The 18,923-nt window shown below is 41.0% G+C and overlaps 1 protein-coding gene across 1 annotated transcript; it reads left to right on the top strand.

The window, feature by feature from the left end:
* Nucleotides 1–906: 906 nt before the first annotated feature.
* Nucleotides 907–17,481, top strand: mmp14a (matrix metallopeptidase 14a (membrane-inserted)). The gene is made up of 10 exons (XM_073474927.1): nt 907–1,324; nt 10,766–10,914; nt 11,104–11,226; nt 11,434–11,741; nt 11,825–11,986; nt 12,348–12,487; nt 12,948–13,086; nt 13,245–13,395; nt 14,538–14,653; nt 15,038–17,481. The coding sequence occupies exons 1-10, from the start codon at nt 1,241–1,243 to the stop codon at nt 15,355–15,357; spliced, it is 1,692 nt and encodes a 563-aa protein (XP_073331028.1). The 5' UTR covers nt 907–1,240; the 3' UTR covers nt 15,358–17,481.
* The last annotated feature ends 1,442 nt before the right edge of the window (nt 17,482–18,923 follow it).

Raw genomic sequence — 18,923 nt, 5'->3', positions numbered from 1 at the left:
ATTGCTATTTTTTAAAGCTCGGCTTACTTAAAAGCAGCAATCATTGACGACACTGAGGTCATGTCCTCTGTATTTTCTCTGGCTCTTTGATATCTTAATATATATTTTTGATAACACCTTATAATATTTATTATATCATTAAAATAAACAATCATAGATAATTAAGAACAGCAAATTTATAGTTGATTAAACTTTATTTAATTGTTATTAAACTGTTAACAAGCAATTCAATGGTTTTATTAACTATTTATTAGTAATTGTTTATTGGAAAGTTGATGTTCATAATACTTTGTAAATGGTAAATGAATACTGTGTAGTTCACTGATAAACATGATTATTATTATAATTATTATAGGCATTAGAGAGTTGCAACTGATGTTTTTAACCCTTACAATTGCTTGATAAATGTTTTATGAATCATTTCATTGTTTCTTAACACTAAAATGACTTAACAATATCTAATTAACTATAAATTCACCATTTAATAATGATGATTATTATATCGTGTTACCTATATTAATAAGTTATTTTTAGCATAGAAATTGAAGTTGAATACGTTGAATAAATGTAAGTCAATTTTAAGTCCAATTGTCATCTATGTGCTGGCACTGATATCATTTCCAAAGTGATAATTGTTCCTGTCAAGATGCAGAGGAATGTACAGATTTATACTAAAGTCTTATAATGTTCTGGATGTATGGGGTGGGGGCATCAGTATTTATAAAATCCTGTCTACGGCCCTGCTTTAAAGTATCAGTGATGAGTACATTGATAAACCATGTCAGCTGTCGTCCAACAAAATGACGTCTGCACATCTGGAGGAGGACCCAGAGGAAAATCTCTCTCTCTCCCTCTGTGTGTGTGTGTGTGTCTCTCTCTCTCTCCTGACCACGTCCACACACGCTGCAGACAAACCCCACCAGAGGACAGGAAGCCAAACTATGAAGCTTTAGTTAACACCAGCTGAGCCACCCGGTGATTTCTGCGTTTCGTCCGGTGTTTGCGCCCTCAGCTCTGACTGACTCCTGACTCGCTTTTACGCAGAGAAGCAAGTCTGCTGCGCTCTCGTCGTCCATGCGGAGACCCGGAAAAAAAGTTTTCTGCCACGTTTTAAAAGCATAACGGAGTAGCATCGGTTTTGATCCTTGTTTGTTTTTTCGTCTTCTGCTGTCAGGACGGCGGGACTTGTGTAGAAAGTTAGTTTCCTGAAGTTTTTGTGGGGCAGTCTGCAGATAGAAGAATGCTGCCCCAGCTCTTCACCCTGGCCTGTGGTCTGTGCTGCTTTGGTTTTACCTCCGTCTCTGCAAATGTACTGAAAGCAGAGGTAAGTCTCATGGAAAATCACACTTCATTTAGTTTAAACCATGCACATTGATGTATAGAGGAATTTAAAGTGTGTCATATAAGCTTTTATATCTCATCATATTGTTTTCTTATACTTTTATCAACTTTTAAATGTTGTTTTGTGTGGTTTCCTTTGTTTTTACAGTTTCTATAATATTAATGGAAGATGTATTGGAGATTTACAGTGTTCTCCAGCAGAAAGTCCAAATAATTTAATCTTTTTGTGGATCACTACAGGGAATTATAGTTTTACTGATATCTTCTTAATGTTTACAAGGTTTGCTCTAATCTCGCAACAGCAAGGGAGGAGCTGTTTATCTTTCCCTCATGTTTATTCTCCCTCCTGACAAAGAGCTGCTTGAAAGAATCCATCTGATCTGAGTAGAAACTGTAACAAGAGATGAAACTCCATCCAGAGAAAAAATGTCATGAGTCTAAACTCTTGTGGCTTGTGAAGGAGGAGGACGAGGAGGAGGAGGAGGAGGGGGGTGGGCAGTGCACAGTTTAGAAACCTCAGCTGAGCTGCTTTGTTCTGGTGGTGCTGACGGGGGAGGGGGTTAATGGTTTTCATCTGTAGACTGCACAGGCCTTGAAGCTGGTCACAACAAGCTGGACATGAGGGCTCCATGTGGGAAACTGTAGGCCTCAGGCGTCAGACGATGAGACCCACCAGCCTGGAGACACTAAAGTGCAGTTTAGTGAAGGACTGAACAACATATTTTGTCATCATGTCCCGTGCAGCTTTGTAAATGATTGGGTACGAGCTCACTGGGCGCCGCCGGTCTCGAGCCGTGTCACATTTGCTCTATAGGTAGTCTCGGTGATCATAAGGTAAAGGTAATAGTCATTTTACAACAACGGGATTGTAGAACTAAATGTGAGCTGAAGTAAACGCTCCATAGTCTGGTGGTATGGCAGTGGATACTTCTGTATCTTTAGGCAGATGGCAGCTGATGCTTTGCAGATGGATACCAATCAGCGTCAGACTCAGGATGTCTGAGGGGCAGAGGCGGAAAAAAATAAGAAAGGGCACCAGCACACAGCCCCTAGAGGGCACTTTACCAATGATGTTCTTGGTGGTTTTAATCTTAGTCTTGCACGAAGCATGGCAGTTTGTGGTGTTTCCAGTCAGAAGGCTTTCCATTGCTCCTCTGCAAAGGCTGACTAGAAGTTGGCTCCGACTGCACGGCTGCGAGTAACTTTCAATATTTGGTTTAAAATGTCAAATGAATTCAAAGTGCTTTTTTTGTCCAAGCAACTGTTCAAAACCCAAACAGACTTCATTTACAATCATAAATGACAAACAAAAGCAGCAAATCTTCACATTTAAGAAGCAGGAAACAGCAGATTTTTAACATTTCTGCCAGAAAAATGACTTAAACGATTAATCGATTATCAAAATAGTTGCCAACTAAGTTTCTTTCTATCCACTTACTGCTTAATGGACTTATCTGTACAGCTCTTTAAAGCAGTCATTTGGACCTATTTCATCTTAAAATCACAACTTCAAAATCATTTTGATGGTACGCTGACTGGCACTGCACTCCAGGCGGTTAGGATCTCTGGGAAAAGTGAAAAGTTTTACAGAGAAAACTTGTGGTTTTCCCTTTAGAGTCTCATCTCTCGTGGCCTACAGAGTTTCCTGGTGAACAGATAGCTTTACTTGTTGCTAAAGTAACCGCTAACTGCTGCTGACTGTAGCTGCTGTTAGCTGGTTAGCTCATCTGACATTACATCTGATGATATAGTGACAGAAACCTGGAGTTTGTGTTCACGGCATGATGTTGCACTCAAATAGCACAAAGAACCAGTTCCTACATAATGTTGCTTTAAGGTTGTTTAATATGAGTATTTTACTTTGCATCATCGTTTAGTCACATCCAGTCATAACTGCGGACTCAAGGTGTTTCTCTGCAAAACACAGGATGCACCACTAATGGGCAGCTGTCACAGGAAATTGATTCACAGAGCAAAAGGTCCACAAAAAAAACAGATATACAAGAGTCTGCACTGTAGTTCTGGGTGGACAGGACACACGAAGGAGAGAAGGAGGACCTTAGTCACTGACCACAAGATGCTGGCGTGTGAGTCAAAGCCAGACATGGTGGATAAGTCAGACGGTTTATAAGAGGCCGCAGGCAGCTGCGCTCCTGTGGCGGACACACCGGCGCAGTGATGAATGTCTGTAAACAAAGTGAGAAAACACGGCAGTCCGGCAGTCGTCTTCAGCAGCTGCAGGACAATATCTCTAACATCACTGTAGCAGTGTATCACCTCAGTGCTAAGCTAATAATAACCAAGAGTGCAGGATTTAATATGAGATGCATCAGATGAAGAGAGGCAGGTCGTGTGCTCGGTGTTGTCAGACATAGCAGTCAGTCCCGATGCAGAAACAGGATGAGAGTTAATTATAAGTTCAGGATTACATCACCTGAGAGCTGTATATGAACCCTGTGATCAAAAGATAGACGTGTCTAGTGTGTGTGGAGAAAAACTGGGACAGCGACGACTGGGGAAAAAAAAGACAAAACAACAACTGAGGGACACAAATGTTTAATAAGCGCCAACGAGGTTTCCTTTTATGGGGGGTTGAGAAAGCAGAACTCAGAGTCTGGAGGAATTTTTGTGGTTTATCAGTGTTGCTCAACATGTGAACATCCCTCTCTGACTTCACTCCGACAAACTAAACCCAGTTAATCCAAGCTGAGTGAAAAGAGAAGCCCCACCAAAAGAGAAAAAGGACTTCCACTATTCTCTGAAAGACTCCTCTGGCGAAGTCGAGCACCTCTGTGGCCTCCGGCATCTGTTTTCATTCATGGCTTTTGCCTTGTCTAACCTTTCTTTACTTGAATAAAAAGCTTAGTTGGACTTTGTGAGCAAAGGAAGTGGGCAGCAGTGAAAACAACATGGTCTAAAACAGGATCTCTCCATATCTGGCTGAAAGAAAAAAAAAAACTCAGGAGATTTCCCGTTGCCATCTGGAGACACATGTCTGGTGATCCCAGCAGATCTGCTCAAAACACATCTGGGTTCAATTCTCTTTATCTCCACTATGGAGTGGCTGTTGATGTAGCATCAAAAGAAAAAGGCTTGCTCGGGATCTGGTGCACGCTGCTCCGACAGGCAGCGGCTGTCACTTAAGAAATGTCAAAACAATCAGCTGGATCGGACTTAATGAGAAACTGATGGACTTCAAGGGAGAGAGGGAGCTTATCTTTGCTCCACAGCCAAGAAAGTGGTCCACCATGTTGAAATAGAGGACATCAAAGAGAGAAAGTTTCCAGTACAGATGCATTTTTACCCTCAGTTTGACCAAAAGTTTTTACTGTCAGGTGTTCAGCTGGTTGATTTTGACTAAAGTTAGAGGCCAGATGTGCAACCTCCTGGTAGAGATAAAAACCTCTAGAGCCCTTTGAAAACACTACAGGCAGCAGTGGTGGAAAGTAACTAAGTACATTTACTCAAGTGCAGTTTTTTCCACTGCATGTCAGAGGGAAATACTGCACTTTTGACTCCAGGACATGTATCTGTTACTTAGTAGATTTTATATAGAAAAATACATTATAAATGATAGTGTAGCATATAAAATATGATGCATTATACTAATCTACCCAATTTATATAAAGTAGTTAAAGCTCATTATATATAAAATAATTGTTGTCAGACAAAGTAGCCTATATATGATCACGGGGTCATAACAAAATTCAGATAGTTAACAAGCACAGTTTGACCTCAACGTCTACTAACTATCTAACTAACTATCAGACTGGAGCTTAACAAAAAAGTATAACCCGCCAAATGGATTTTTTATTACCTGGCAACACAATAACAGTCCCTTGTAATGACTAATCTGTTACCTAATGATTAGCCATTAAAGTAATAAGTAGTAATGAAGTTTAAGTATACCTTATTAGAAAGTAATACACAGACATCGGTCTAACGAGAAACCAGATTTGTAAAGTGTAATGCAATGACAAGTAACATTTAATGGAAATATATAATAAAATAGCTTGACTAAATGTAATTAGTTGTTTTAGTGGAGTTATTGCTCAACAAGCAGTTTATAATGGTGAAATACAGCCCGTTTAAAGCTATTTATCACTCCATTGCAGCCACCATATAAACTGCATATGGATGCACCAGTTATTGTTGTCTTGCACCAGTTAAACAACGTTTGACTGAATCAGAATGAAACTGTCGGGTGGTTTAACTTGACCTGTTTGACCCAGCAGAAATGTAAATGCAGGGAAACCGATGCCACGGCGCTGGTGTGGGTGCTAACTGGGTCAGAGACGCCAAGAAATGAAGGCAATGTGAGATTCAGCCACTCATGAGCAGAATTCTCCGTTTTTTCCGTTGGCACCGAGCGAGAGGAACAACTGACTCAGTCCCTCAAATTTAAATTCAGCCATGCTTCAAACCCCCCCTCTCTCTTTCTCTCTTTCCCCACTTTTCTTTTACCGCTCTTCCTACTAATGTCTTTACCTCTCTTCTCGCTAATGTAACTCTGCACTTTAGATCATCTTCTTCTGTCCTTCATTCCCTCGTCAGTCCATTTTCTTGCCTCCGTCCTGGTGAGATTTAACCCACCAGCTCATTTGTCTGACCGACGAAAACAAGATTCACAATAAAAAAAAACAACAGTGCATGTTTATAGAGGCAATTTAAACAAATTGTGCTTTGAAACTTGGCAGCATTGCTATAAACAAAAAAAGACAGTCTTTGGAACCGAAACTTTTTAGTGTTAAACTAAATCTCACATCCTTATTTCTATTTAATTCACTGTCTATACCCACATGACAGATGTGCGGACGCAGTGACATTTTCACTTCCTCTGAAAACGTCACTGTCCTTTTGTTTTTTACCACAGCACCTATAACTGCACAAGGGACTTTTTTGTGATTGTTTTGTTTATAACTCGTCCAGGAACTTGTGGTCAGTCTTTTTTATAGTGCATCCGGAAAATAGATACCAACTTAGTCTCATGAGAATGTGAGTAAGAGCGTGCGTTACAATATGTGGCAACCACATGTCCTGTGACGGGTGAGATGCACGCTGCCCGGCATTGTGGTCACATTTTTGAATTGTTGATAATCGCTTGAGTGATTTTGTGTCATGAAGTATCAACCAGGCAACTTCGCATGGGCCCTAAAGGCTCCAGGTTTACTGTGAATCAACTGGTTTGTGCTAAATTAATTAAAAATGTGTATCTGGCATCCTGATCATGAGACTGTAGCTTGAGGGGGATATCAAATGTCAGAAATACATAGAGGGGGGTATAATGGGGGGAGCCCAGCAGCTCACTGTTGCCCCAGGGCTCCCTTACAAGTTAGCGCAGCCGTGGTGAAGTTTGTTTTTGAGGATTTTGTTGTCAAAAGATTTTGATTTTGCTGTTCTGATCTTAAGAAGATGATTGCAGGCAGCGTACTACACTTGCCTCAGTTTAGATGTTGTCAATAAACATACTGTCCAGTGTTAGAACTGCAACTAATGATTATTTAACATTTCTGTTTCAATTCATGAATGAATCATTTTGTCCAATATTTTGGCTTTACCTCTACAATTTTCACATGAAAATAAAATTAATTTCGCAAGTGATTCTACATTTTTAAGAAATTAAGAGCTCCAACTGATTATTTTTATTATGTATTAACCTGTAGATTGTTTTCTTGATAACATTTTTTTAATAGATTATCAAAATCCATCTATTTAGCTCTATATAAAATAGAAAGGTCAAAGTAGGGTCACAGAAACCATGTATACATCACACAGCTCCACCAAAACGACCTCTTCTTCTACCGACTTCACATCACGTTGGTTGTGTTTCAGTTTCTGTGCACTATACATTCAGACCTTAAGACACTGCACACACACACAATGCTGCACAGACCCAGGGGTGTGTTTACCAAACCAGCAGTCAGCCCTTTGACCACACATGGCCACGCACCGAGCTACCTAGCCTCCCCGAGGCCAACAATACCAGCCATGTACAAGTCTCAATAAATAGAAGCTTTGATGGTGGCTGCTGGGAGTTCCAGGGAGGAGGGGTGCATGCTGGGATACCTGGCGTCCCAACCGGAGGTGGTGGTGGTGTGTGGAGTAGTTTCAGAACCAGAGGAGAGAAGTGGAGGTCTTGACGGTGTGGGGGAGACTTTTCAGGGGGGGGTGTTTTTATAGAAGCAGACGCGTCACCACACTGGAGCCACAGCACACACTAGCAGCAGTCAGCGGAGAGGCGGAGAGAGTAATTTTGGTTGGTGTTAGAGGCTGATTGACTCAGGAGAAAGTCAGGGGATAAATTAGATTAACTAGATGCTTAAATAATCCAGAGAAATCTTAAAGAGATTGTGAGGGGGGAGTAAACAGAGATGGAGAGAGGGGGGATATGTTGCCTCTCTGCACGTCGTCATAAGTGAACCTTGTTCTCTGGCCTCTCTGCCCACCACAGTGCTAACAGTGGCTGTGTGTGCCCAGGCAGTATAAGGCCAGGTAGTCCTGCCCATTCAGTTGCTACATTTCCATCCCTCCCCCTCTGCTTTCCCCTTCACTTGCTGGGGGAAGGCTTGAAGAGAAAAACAGCAGTAATGGTGGAATAAGAGAGATATCTGAGGTTTAGATGACGCTAATGTAGGAATTCGGGGTAATTCCACCAACTTAATCTGTGGTGGGGATGAAGATGTGTGTTAGTAGCTCTCTGTGTGCAGATACATATGTGGAAACACAGTTCAAGGTGCATTTAAACCTCTACAACTCCAACAAAAGGGGCCAGGAGATGAGAGGATCAATACCACTCCTATGCTTGTACGTTAATGTGAAGCTACAGCCCGCAGCCAGTTAGCTTAGCTTAGCACACAGACTTGAAACAGGGGGAAACAGCTTGTCTGGCTCTTTCCAAAGGGGAAAATATTAACCTACAAGCGCCTGTCACACTGAAACCTCCCTGTAAAACAATGAGTCATTTCTACACTTTGGACTTTTGAACAAAGGAAATAAGAAAGACAGGCTACAGGTCAATCAGCAGATTTAGCCTAAAGCCTAGGCCGAACATAACATTTACTATTATCCCTTATTTGTCATTTTGTCTACAGTTGCCGCTGTTTACCCAAAGGCTACCTATTTCCAGTCTGTTAGGCTAACTAAGCTAACTATCTCCTAGCTCCAGCGCCATTGTGATATCTGTCCATTAGCCTATATATGAAAAACAGTATCAATCTTTTCATATAACTCGAGGCAAGAAAGTTATTTAATATTAGCAGACTTTACATAGATGTTGTGAATTCTGGACCCATCTCTATTTGTGCTACTGTTAGCATTTAGGCTACTACTATCCCTTATTCGTCATTTGAGCCCCAGTAGCTGCTGTCTGTTATGCTAACTAAGCTAACCATCTCCGAGCTCCAGAGCCATTGCGATATCTGTCCATTATGAACATTAACTATTGCTATGCTACTGTTCATCAAAAAGCTAGCTGTTTCCACCTGTTTCCAGTCCTTTTTGCTTATTAAACTATCAATTATCTTGTCCAACTCTTTGCATGAAAGTTAGCAAACTTAACATAACATTAGACATTGTTGTGACATGAGAACTTCTACTTCTTGATTCTCAACTAATGCTACCTTAAGCATTTACGAGTGCGCCTTATCTAACGTTTGTTTATCCAGAGCTAATCTGTTTCTCAGGTTACAGGCAGATATCATGGGATCAATCTTTTCATCTCACTCTAGGCAAGACAGCGAATAAAAGCGTATTAGTACTCCTCTTTAAAGACAGTCTTAGTCCAGCTGACCACCAGCAGCAGGCAGTGGAAAGAATAGGCTAGTCTTTCATGTGTAAAGATAAATAGTGGTGGTTTTGGTTGACATGAAGGCAGACAGAGAGAAAGAGGAGGAGGACAGACATAGACAGTGGCGGGGGAGATCTTAAACTCAAGCTTTGAAGGACCCAAGTGTTGCTGAAAATGTTCCTTTTTCCAGTCTTATGACCGCCAGTTGTCTTTGGCTGCGATAGTCTAGACAGACTTCTGGGTCATCGTGACTGAAATGACATCAGTGTTTTCAGATTGTGTGTTTTATTTGGCTTTCAGTTCCTCTCTCATCCCTCCTTATGACCCCACAACAAAGTTTCCCATAACGAGCTCAGCATAAATCAAGGGGGCATGTGAGGATTTGGTGTTGGTTTATAAGAGTTCGTAAACGGGATAATGTCACAGTCACATGAAGAAACGACAATAAATTTGACACGCTGAGTTACCTCAGCGTGTGTTGGCTGCTGCGGAGTGGAGCGTTTGTAGGTCTGCTTAGACAAACTATAGTATAGCTCTAGTCCTCCCTCCATTTGTCTCCATTATTCACCATCTCCAATCTGTGTGACACATCTGAACTCAGAGAAAGCAGGTCCAAACAAGCTCTGGAAGTTGACTGGAAGCACAAAAACACCCACAGGTTCACACAAGTGGCCAATCCCTTATATTTTGTCGACTAAGACGTTCTGTAACATGTTTTCAGGTACTTTTTGTGTTGTTTCTGGCATGTCTGACTAAGAGCAGACTGAGTAACTCACTGAGAAACTAGGACAGAAAGATGTTAATTATGTGTTGCAACACTCATAATTACTGCTTAGCATGAAATAAAAGACTATCATTGTATTTTAGCAGATAAATGTCATTTTTTTAGTTGTTTGTCTGTCTTGTATTTAATTGAAATATAACAAAACACTGTATACTCAATGTAGCAGCTAAGATAAAGGAGGTTTGTTGTGTCTTTAACATGTCACAGGATTTGACTTTGCTGCTTCTATCTTGATATGAAATGACAACAGTCTGACATATGCAGTGGTGTTTTCCAGGCAGTCATCCCACCTCATTTTCCCCCATAAATAAAGTCTCTTATCTGCCTGATAAGCTATTTTATTACCTATATTTTCTCTGTTTTGGGTCTAAAACATGTCAAAATAGAGCAGAAAAGTTCTAAATTTCGAGTTACATGTTGTAAATGCATATTTTAGTAGTTTCAGCCTCAGCATCTCATAATGTCAACTTACATAATGAAGTTATTCAGCTGTTGAAGCAGATCTGCATCAGTGTTGGAGACGCTCATGTTTTTCTAAAACAGAATAATCATATAATGATACATGCCGCACAAGTAAACACTGTATTATTACATCATGTATTCATTCATCACTTCGTTGTTCTCTGCAGAATATGATGAATAAATGTATATTGCTTTGTATAATTTAGAGTATAAACATCCTACAATCTTTCAGATTTAGTAGTCAATAAGCTGTGAACTTAATGTGGAAGGCTTATTTTGAGGATTAAACAAAGCCTTGAAGAAGTTTTTCCCTTTGAAACTTTTTCTTTTTCAAACCGTGCTTCAGTCAATATCTAAATAAATGTATTTCTTTTTTTCTCTCTCTCTTATAGGCTTGGCTGCAGCAGTATGGCTACCTGCCTCCAGGCGATGTCAGAGCCCAGGCCATCCGCTCGCCAAAGTCCGTTGTAACAGCGATAATAGCCATGCAGAGGTTTTATGGTTTGAAAGTCACCGGCGCCATAGACCCCGAGACGATAGAGTAAGTCCTGATTGACAACTACTTGGTTTCAAAGTTTCAGGGACTTTAGATTATTTAGGGATTTGGGATTGAAAGAGGATTTAACAGTCTAAAAAAAAACAAGGTTACTATTTACAAAAAAATGTGTCCTTCACATGAGTCTGAATATTTTACATACTGTAGTTGAGAGTTTTATTTTGCTGTTGCCAGGGCGATGGGCCGGCCGCGGTGTGGCGTCGCAGACAAGTTTGGCCCGCAGCTGAAAACCAACCTGAGGAGGAAGAGATACGCCGTGCAGGGTCTGAAGTGGGACAAGTCTGAGGTCACCTTCAGGTACACGCCAATACTGCCTACTGCTAAAGTTGCACATGTAATATGATTGTTTTGTGGAAGTGATGATAAACTTACAGCTGCAACTGATGATTCTCATTATTAATTCAGCTTTATCGATTGATCGAGATGATTGTGTGACCGAGAAAATGTTTGAAAAATTCCTCCATTCCTGCCTTAATTCCCCTTTTTCTCCGTTCTTTATGACAGCATACAGAACTACACCCCCAAGATCGGCGAACGAGCCACGTATGAAGCCATTCGAAGAGCCTTCAAAGTGTGGGAGAGCGTGATCCCGCTCACCTTCAGAGAGATCCCCTACAGCCACATCAGAGACAAGGTCGACAAGTTCGCAGACATCATGCTGTCCTTCGCAGAGGGCTTCCATGGCGACAGCACGCCGTTCGACGGCGAGGGCGGCTTCCTGGCCCACGCTTACTTCCCAGGAAACGGCATCGGGGGAGACACGCACTTTGACCTCGCCGAACCCTGGACCACCGGGAACACCGACCAAGGGGGTAAGAGAGAAAAGACTAGACGGTCAGATGTAGATCCTGGAAGAAACAGAAACTAAATGTTTTCTTTCTGTGTCTCTCTGAAGGTAATGATGTTTTCCTGGTGGCGGTCCATGAGCTGGGTCATGCTCTGGGTCTGGAGCACTCCAACGACCCCGCTGCCATCATGGCCCCCTTCTACCAGTGGTTTGATACCGAAAACTTCCAGCTGCCAGACGACGACCGCAGAGGCATCCAGGCCATCTACGGTGCGTTGTTCTCCCAGAGGAATTTCGATTGTCGGATATATTTGCAGCGATGTTCCTCTCACTATCACTAAATGATATCTAAATTTAGTTTTTAAATTATCCACCATATTGCTAGCTTTAACTCATGTTGGATTATTCACAATATGTCACCCAAGGAAGAGCCTTATGCTCAGGGGAAAGGTCAGGGGATCACCAGTCAGTGTGGAAACAATGAACGTCTGTACTAAATTTCATGGCAATCCATTTAGTAGCTGTTGAGATATTTACGTCCGGACCAAAATGCTGGACATGAGTCAACATAGCGTTGATACGTACATTAAAAATAAGCTCGCTCTTCTCTCTCACAACATCTCTCCCACAGGAACCAAGTCCGGGGGTCCTCCTCCTCCTCCCCCTCCTCCTCGACCCACAAAGTCATCCACCCCAGACCACGGCCCAGACATCTGCGAGGGACACTTCGACACCATCGCCATCCTCAGAGGGGAAAAGTTTGTATTTAAGGTACAGGAGACCCTTTCGTTCTCAGAGACCAAGTCATAGAGGAGTTCAGTCATCATTATTCTCGTTAGTTTCACCTGTGCTTTTCCTACTGTGACATGATGTCATAAGATGTGTTTGTTTGTCTTGTGGAGCTTCTCAAACTAGTCATTCTGCACAATATAGTGCTCCTTCAAAATAAAGGCGGGTTTTGATCTCTGGAATAAATACCATTGCTTGAACTTCTTGCCGGTTTTGAAGCAAATACTGCTACTACTACAGCAAATCTGCACATTTGAAAAGCTGAAACAAGCCGACATTGTTTTTAACTTATCAAGATTTCTGTCAATCCATGTTCTGACGTTTATTGACTAGTTGTTTCAGCACTAATGTGCATTATTTCAGGCAAATTAACGCCAAAAAAGTCCCATTTTGTAAAACGCTCTGCTGTATTTCTAATCTTTCTGCCTGTGTGTGTTTGCAGGACAAGTGGTTTTGGCGTGTGCGTAACAACAAGGTGCTGACAGGTTACCCGATGACCATCAGTCACTTCTGGAAGGGCCTGCCCTCAAACATCAACGCCGCCTACGAGAGGGATGATGGGAAATTTGTCTTCTTCAAGGGTAGGTCCCATCTGAGTTGGCTTGAAACAAGATTTGCAATGATTTCAGCTGCACACGAGATTAATTTCATGTGTTGCCGTAATTATTATCTGTGATTTCTCTTCCCTCTGATTGTTCCTCCTTTATGGTTTCTCATTCTGTGTTTTTTGTCCTTCCAGGTGACAGGTACTGGGTTTTCAGTGAGTCCAGCATGGACAAGGATTCCCCCAAGAGCCTGAAAGACCTGGGCACCGGTCTACCCAAAGACAAGATCGATGCTGCTCTGTTCTACACGCCAACAGGACAAACGTACTTCTTCAGAGGCAACAAGTGAGTCTCTCCTCTATTCAAGTTTTGTGTGTATAATCTGATATGTTAAGTACATTTTATTTGTACCAATCCAGTTTTTAAGAGAAATAGGCAGGTTAAAACAAGTTATTTTCTCAATTTGGTCCTCATTTCAAAGGACCAATGAATGGGCATACTTCTTTTTTCTCCATCGTCCTTTCACCCTCACAGATCAGATAGAAGCACACACGTCTGACCCTAGTTTTTCTTTGAAATGTTCCTGCAGCACGTATACATTCATGCGTAGATTTAATCTATTTCCCTTTTTGTTCGGTTGTAGTAACTTGTTATTACTTGTATGTTTACCTTGCTTATCTGTGAGCTTGTTGTGAAGCATTCCACATTTCAGTCATCTAACTCACACTTTGTCCTTCCTGTCTCTAATTCAGTCGCACATATTCTTTTTTTCTTATATTTTTTGTGCATTTATGCCTGTATTTAGATAGCAAACAGTAGAGAAGAAACAGAAAATGAAGGGAGAGAGAAGAGGGATGACAATCCCTGACTGAACTTGAAACAGGAACTTTGGCGATTACACAGTAAAACCGATTAATGCCTAAACCGCTGAGACACACAGCAGTTGAGGTCATGAGTCAAAATTTCTCCAACCTCATCCTCCTTTTTAACTAACGTCCAAATATAGACTATCCTCACTTTCATTTCTGTATATTTTAATCCCTGAAACATTACTGCCCTTAAAAATGATGTTTTAAAGGAGAACTACACTGATTTTACACCTGAAAGTTGGATGAAAGTGATGTCACTTGAATACATAAATACATTATCAAAATGCTAGCTAAATGCTAACAGCTGTGTTTCTAAAAGTAAAGTAAAATGGTATTCAAAATATGTAGACTCTTTCTTTCACTCGCTTACAAAAACAAATACACAACACATGCTGGCCAGATCAAGATCTTTAAGGCAGGAGGTGGTGGGGCTCGTACCACTTTTGTCCACAGGGGCCGCCAGAATCAACAAAAGTGAACGCTCCTTGTAGCTGCTTTAACTTCAGTTGAATTAAAGATACTAAAAGATCAGAATCAGCCAAATTTCTGTGTAATTGTAGAATGTAAATGCTTCTGCCGTAGATCTTTAACAGTTCTGTGTCTTCCTGTCGTTTGTAGGTACTACCGCTTCAACGAGCAGACTCGCGCCGTGGACAGCGGCTATCCAAAACCCATCAACATGTGGAGCGGTGCCCCGGATAACATCAAAGCTGCCATCATGAGCGAAGATGGATGTAAGTTTCCCATCTCATTAGTCGATTATTGAATTTTCGATGGGCAGAAAATTAATTGGCAACTTTTTTAAAATATCGATTGATCATAATCAAGCAAAAATGCCAAAGATTTCACTGTTCTAGCTTCTCAGGTGTGAGGATTTGCTGCTTGTCTTTGTCTTATGTGACAGTAAACTGAATATCTTTGAGTTTTGGACTGTTGGTCAGACAAAAGAAGCATTTTAAAGTTGTCATCGTTAGGAAATTGTGTTATTTTTCACTATTTTCTGACATTTTGCAGACCCAACAACAGTTGTATTGATGTGTTTTAAATTAAATAAACACTCACAACTGTTATATCTCATTAAACTAACCTCTGATCTTTAATCTTTCCACTTTCCTCAGCTTACACTTACTTCTACAAAGCCAACAAGTACTGGAAGTTCAACAACCAGTACATGAAGGTGGAGTCCGGCTACCCCAAGTCCGTACTCAGTGACTGGATGGGCTGCGAAAGCGACGAGCCCAAGAAGGGTCGGGAAGAGGAGGTGATCATCATCGAGGTGGACGAATCGCAGAGCGGCGCCGGGCCAGCCGCCGTGGTGATCCCTCTCCTCCTGCTGGTGCTGGTTGTGGTCACTCTGGGAGCGCTTTTGTTCTTCAGGAAGTACGGCACGCCTCGACGCCTCCTCTACTGCCAGAGATCCCTCCTGGACAAGGTGTAGACAGAGCGACGGGGGGATTGACAGACTGCCACAGAGGGACAGAGAACGAGGGCCGAGGGTGAAGATGGAAACTGAGAGCGGGGAAGAAATGGAAGAGGAGGAGGAGAGAGCAACGGGAGGAAAGACAGAAGACAACGGGGAAAGAAGTGGGAAGAAGTGTGGGTGGTTTGTATGTGCCACAAAAGAGAGAAAAAAAGGCCCTAGAAACTGAAATCAGGAAAATGTGTATTTGTATGTTAACGATTTACATGTACTGTTCTGTGTCGAGAGATTAAAAACATACCCACAATCTCACATAGAGGAGGGAGATATACAAAGAGACTCATGTTCATCAGCGACTTCCCTCTCTCACATGTATTTAAAAAACATCCCTCCTTCCTCCCTCTCCTTTAACTGGACGACTCCAGCTGAACTGCTGTCTGATTCACTTTAAAATCTGTGTCTCACTTTGGGTTTTTGCTCAGAAATTCATCTTCTCTGTTAAGAGTTTTTGCTCTGAAATACATTTGCTGTCCAAAGTCTGTTGGGGTTTGGGGGAATTTTACTCTAAAAGTCATTCAGCGTGACATTTTTTGAATAAATTGTTTTGACATTTTCTTTTTCACCAAGAAGTAGGGCCGGGTATCGAACCTCATACTTGTAGAAGTACTACCTGAACTGCGTCTGCACATTGTACTACAAACTGTCGAGTTGGTATCGAATGTCTGGTCAGATTTGTACTTTTTGATCAAATGGTTCCATATTTTAAGGTGCAATATGTAAGAACTGGCCACTTAAATTCATGCTCACAGTGTGTGCCCAGAGTAACCGCTAACTACTGCCAACTGTAGCTGCGGTTAGCTACTTAGCTCAGTTAGCCATACAGCTAGCGATGGAGGCTGGGAGCTCGGCGCACGGGAGCTTTGAACCCGGACGGGACGGGGCTAGCTGGTTAGCATGCTAAACATTGCAACACAGCACATCGACGTCATAGTCTTGAATGTTTTCAACCGAAGTTCTTACATATTGCACCTTTAAAGCAAAATGTTGCCAATTTTGTTAAGGCAAAGTTCTTGTACTGTTGCCAATGTTTTGCCAGCATTAATGTTTGAGAACTTTGGCTTCAGGTTTGTAGGAAAAGAAAGCTCATATTTCTCAAAGTAAGGTACTTAAAGATCAGCCCCAGTGTAGAGAAGTGCTAAGAGGATTGTCTCCCATCTAAGAATGACCACGTCCAGCTTTAGTTATTATCACCTGCCAACATTTCGGACAGATTTGATAGAGCTGACTATCATAAAAAAAGTCCCTTATGCACAGTGTTAGTATTGATTGATGCAGACTTTTGAACATGCACAGATTAGTGTGTGTTTAACCAGGTTTATGTCCACAAATGCCAGACCTAACACAAGGCTGCTGGAGGCGGTTCCCCCAGGATGGTGTAGCTTTAGCAGATGGTCCTTCTGGTACAAAAACTCCTTTTTTTTTACGTTTGTTACTCGATTAACAGGCAAAACTCTTTTCACTCTTTCAGTGCAAGCAGTCAGACGGGAAAAATATTTCTTTTAAAAAATCTCACATTCCAGTTGTCGAATATGAGCAGAGCTGCTTGTGTCAGTAAGCGGTACAGTTTCCAACAATATTGTGCAATTTTTTTTAATTATTATCGTCGTTATGGGAAATTGTTGTTATTATAAGTATGGTTATTGTTATTATTGTTCTCCTGGTAAAGTTGCAATGATTTTTTTTATTTTATTTTGTACATTGTCATTTGGAGTCCTGCTGGACAGAGGCATAACATGACAATGGTGGAGATGAATCCCAGTTTACACTCAGTGTGTGTTGAATTAGATCAGATCAGGGGGGTAAATGTGAGTTTCAGGGAGTTTTCCCCGAAATCACCCAGATGTTGGCACAGAATAACAAGCGATGCTATTTATGAACTTTTGATGGTGCTCAATGATTTTTTTTTTTCTTTTTACACAAATCAAAATTGAAGGTGAATTAATTTAGATCATAACAATGATAATGGTAATGATATTTATAATGATGATCATATCAATAAAATGGAATGAGATTTTTGTTCCTGCTTGTTTTCACTTTTGTATTTCATTAGATAAGGTGAAATTAAACTATTTTCTACAAATATTTAGACATTTTTTTCCCATTCTTTCATAATCTGTTCATCTGACTATTCATAAACACTCCATGTCATGCAACCTTCAGCCAAACACATTTTTGATACTTGTTCTACTCCCCTGACGATAAAAAATATATATAATGAAGATTTGACCAGATATTGAAGTAAAAATGCAGCTGTAATACTCTTATTAATCCATAAATTGTCATTCTTAACTATTCTGAAGGCAAAGCTGATTTATTAACTACCCTTGCTTTTATGGATCCATTTAAAAACCCCATCACCCACATCTGTTTGCTTAATTCATGAAAAATTTACATTTTGGCAGTAAAAAGCTTTTATTTTGACAGGCTGGCATACCTGGATTCAAGTCTCAATTTAGGCAAATATCTGCTTTAGACCACATCCTGACTTAATGCTATATATACATGATAAAACTATAAACTACTATCCTCACCCATGGCTACCATTTACATACATGAAGGGGGCAAAATACTCCCCTTGACCTCAGTAATAAACATAAAGTAGAATTATCACATTTCTGACAGCGACAACAAAAACTGGCACATTACATTACATTGTATTTGTACACTATATTGGCAGTAAGTGTGCGAAAGCTAATTTTGTGCTAAACAGGGACAGATGTTCTCAGCTGAAGTTTTGAAACATATTTTATTTTGAAAATCTCACAATTACAGAGTCTTTCACCACAGTTTCTGCACTGAATTGTTTAGAAGTTGGAGGCAAACGTGTTTATAAAACACGGTTGTTTGGGATTATTGCATCATTCACATAATCATGGTTTAGACAGTCGCAAACCAGACCAACAGCTGCTATTTGTTTCCTTTTTTTCCTCGTCTTCCGTCCAATATGTGCTGCTCTGGAGGAAAAAAATCTCCATCAGCATTACACTTTAAAAATCAAGTGGTTGTAGATACACTGTTCATTGTTTATGTGAATCCCTGTTAGTTGTTACCTTTATCACAATTGCCCCTCCTACAGTATAAAACAGCATGTTTACACTTTAACCTGATTTCGTACCACATTTACCGCAATCATCTCCACCCATTAAAACAATATCACAGAATGACATCATAAAATCATACAAACAAACCTCAGCTGATCCGAGCATTCATGCTGCCTTTCCCAAAACCTTTTCCCACGTAGTAAAGTTGGTCTGGCCCAGTGACAGGCCACATATGACCCATAGCCACATCTCAGCCAACCGTATGACTATAGCCGGCCCTGGATCGCCGGACAGATCTTTAGAGATGCATTCATCCTCAGCAGTAAAACACATCACTCTTTTCTTTCTTCCTCAGAAATGAACCTCAGGTCGACAAGAGGACAGATGGTCTTCTGGTTCTGATTACCAGATCTGGACCACCTTTTGACCATAATTCATTGCTGTATTTTGGCGGAGTGTGAGTTTTGCACAACCAGACCAATT

This window comes from Pagrus major, chromosome 10 (genome assembly GCF_040436345.1).
Source record: "Pagrus major chromosome 10, Pma_NU_1.0".
In the NCBI taxonomy this organism is placed as follows: Eukaryota; Metazoa; Chordata; class Actinopteri; order Spariformes; family Sparidae; genus Pagrus; species Pagrus major.
Note: the sequence above shows the minus strand (reverse complement) of the source record. Positions and strands in the feature narration are given on the sequence as shown.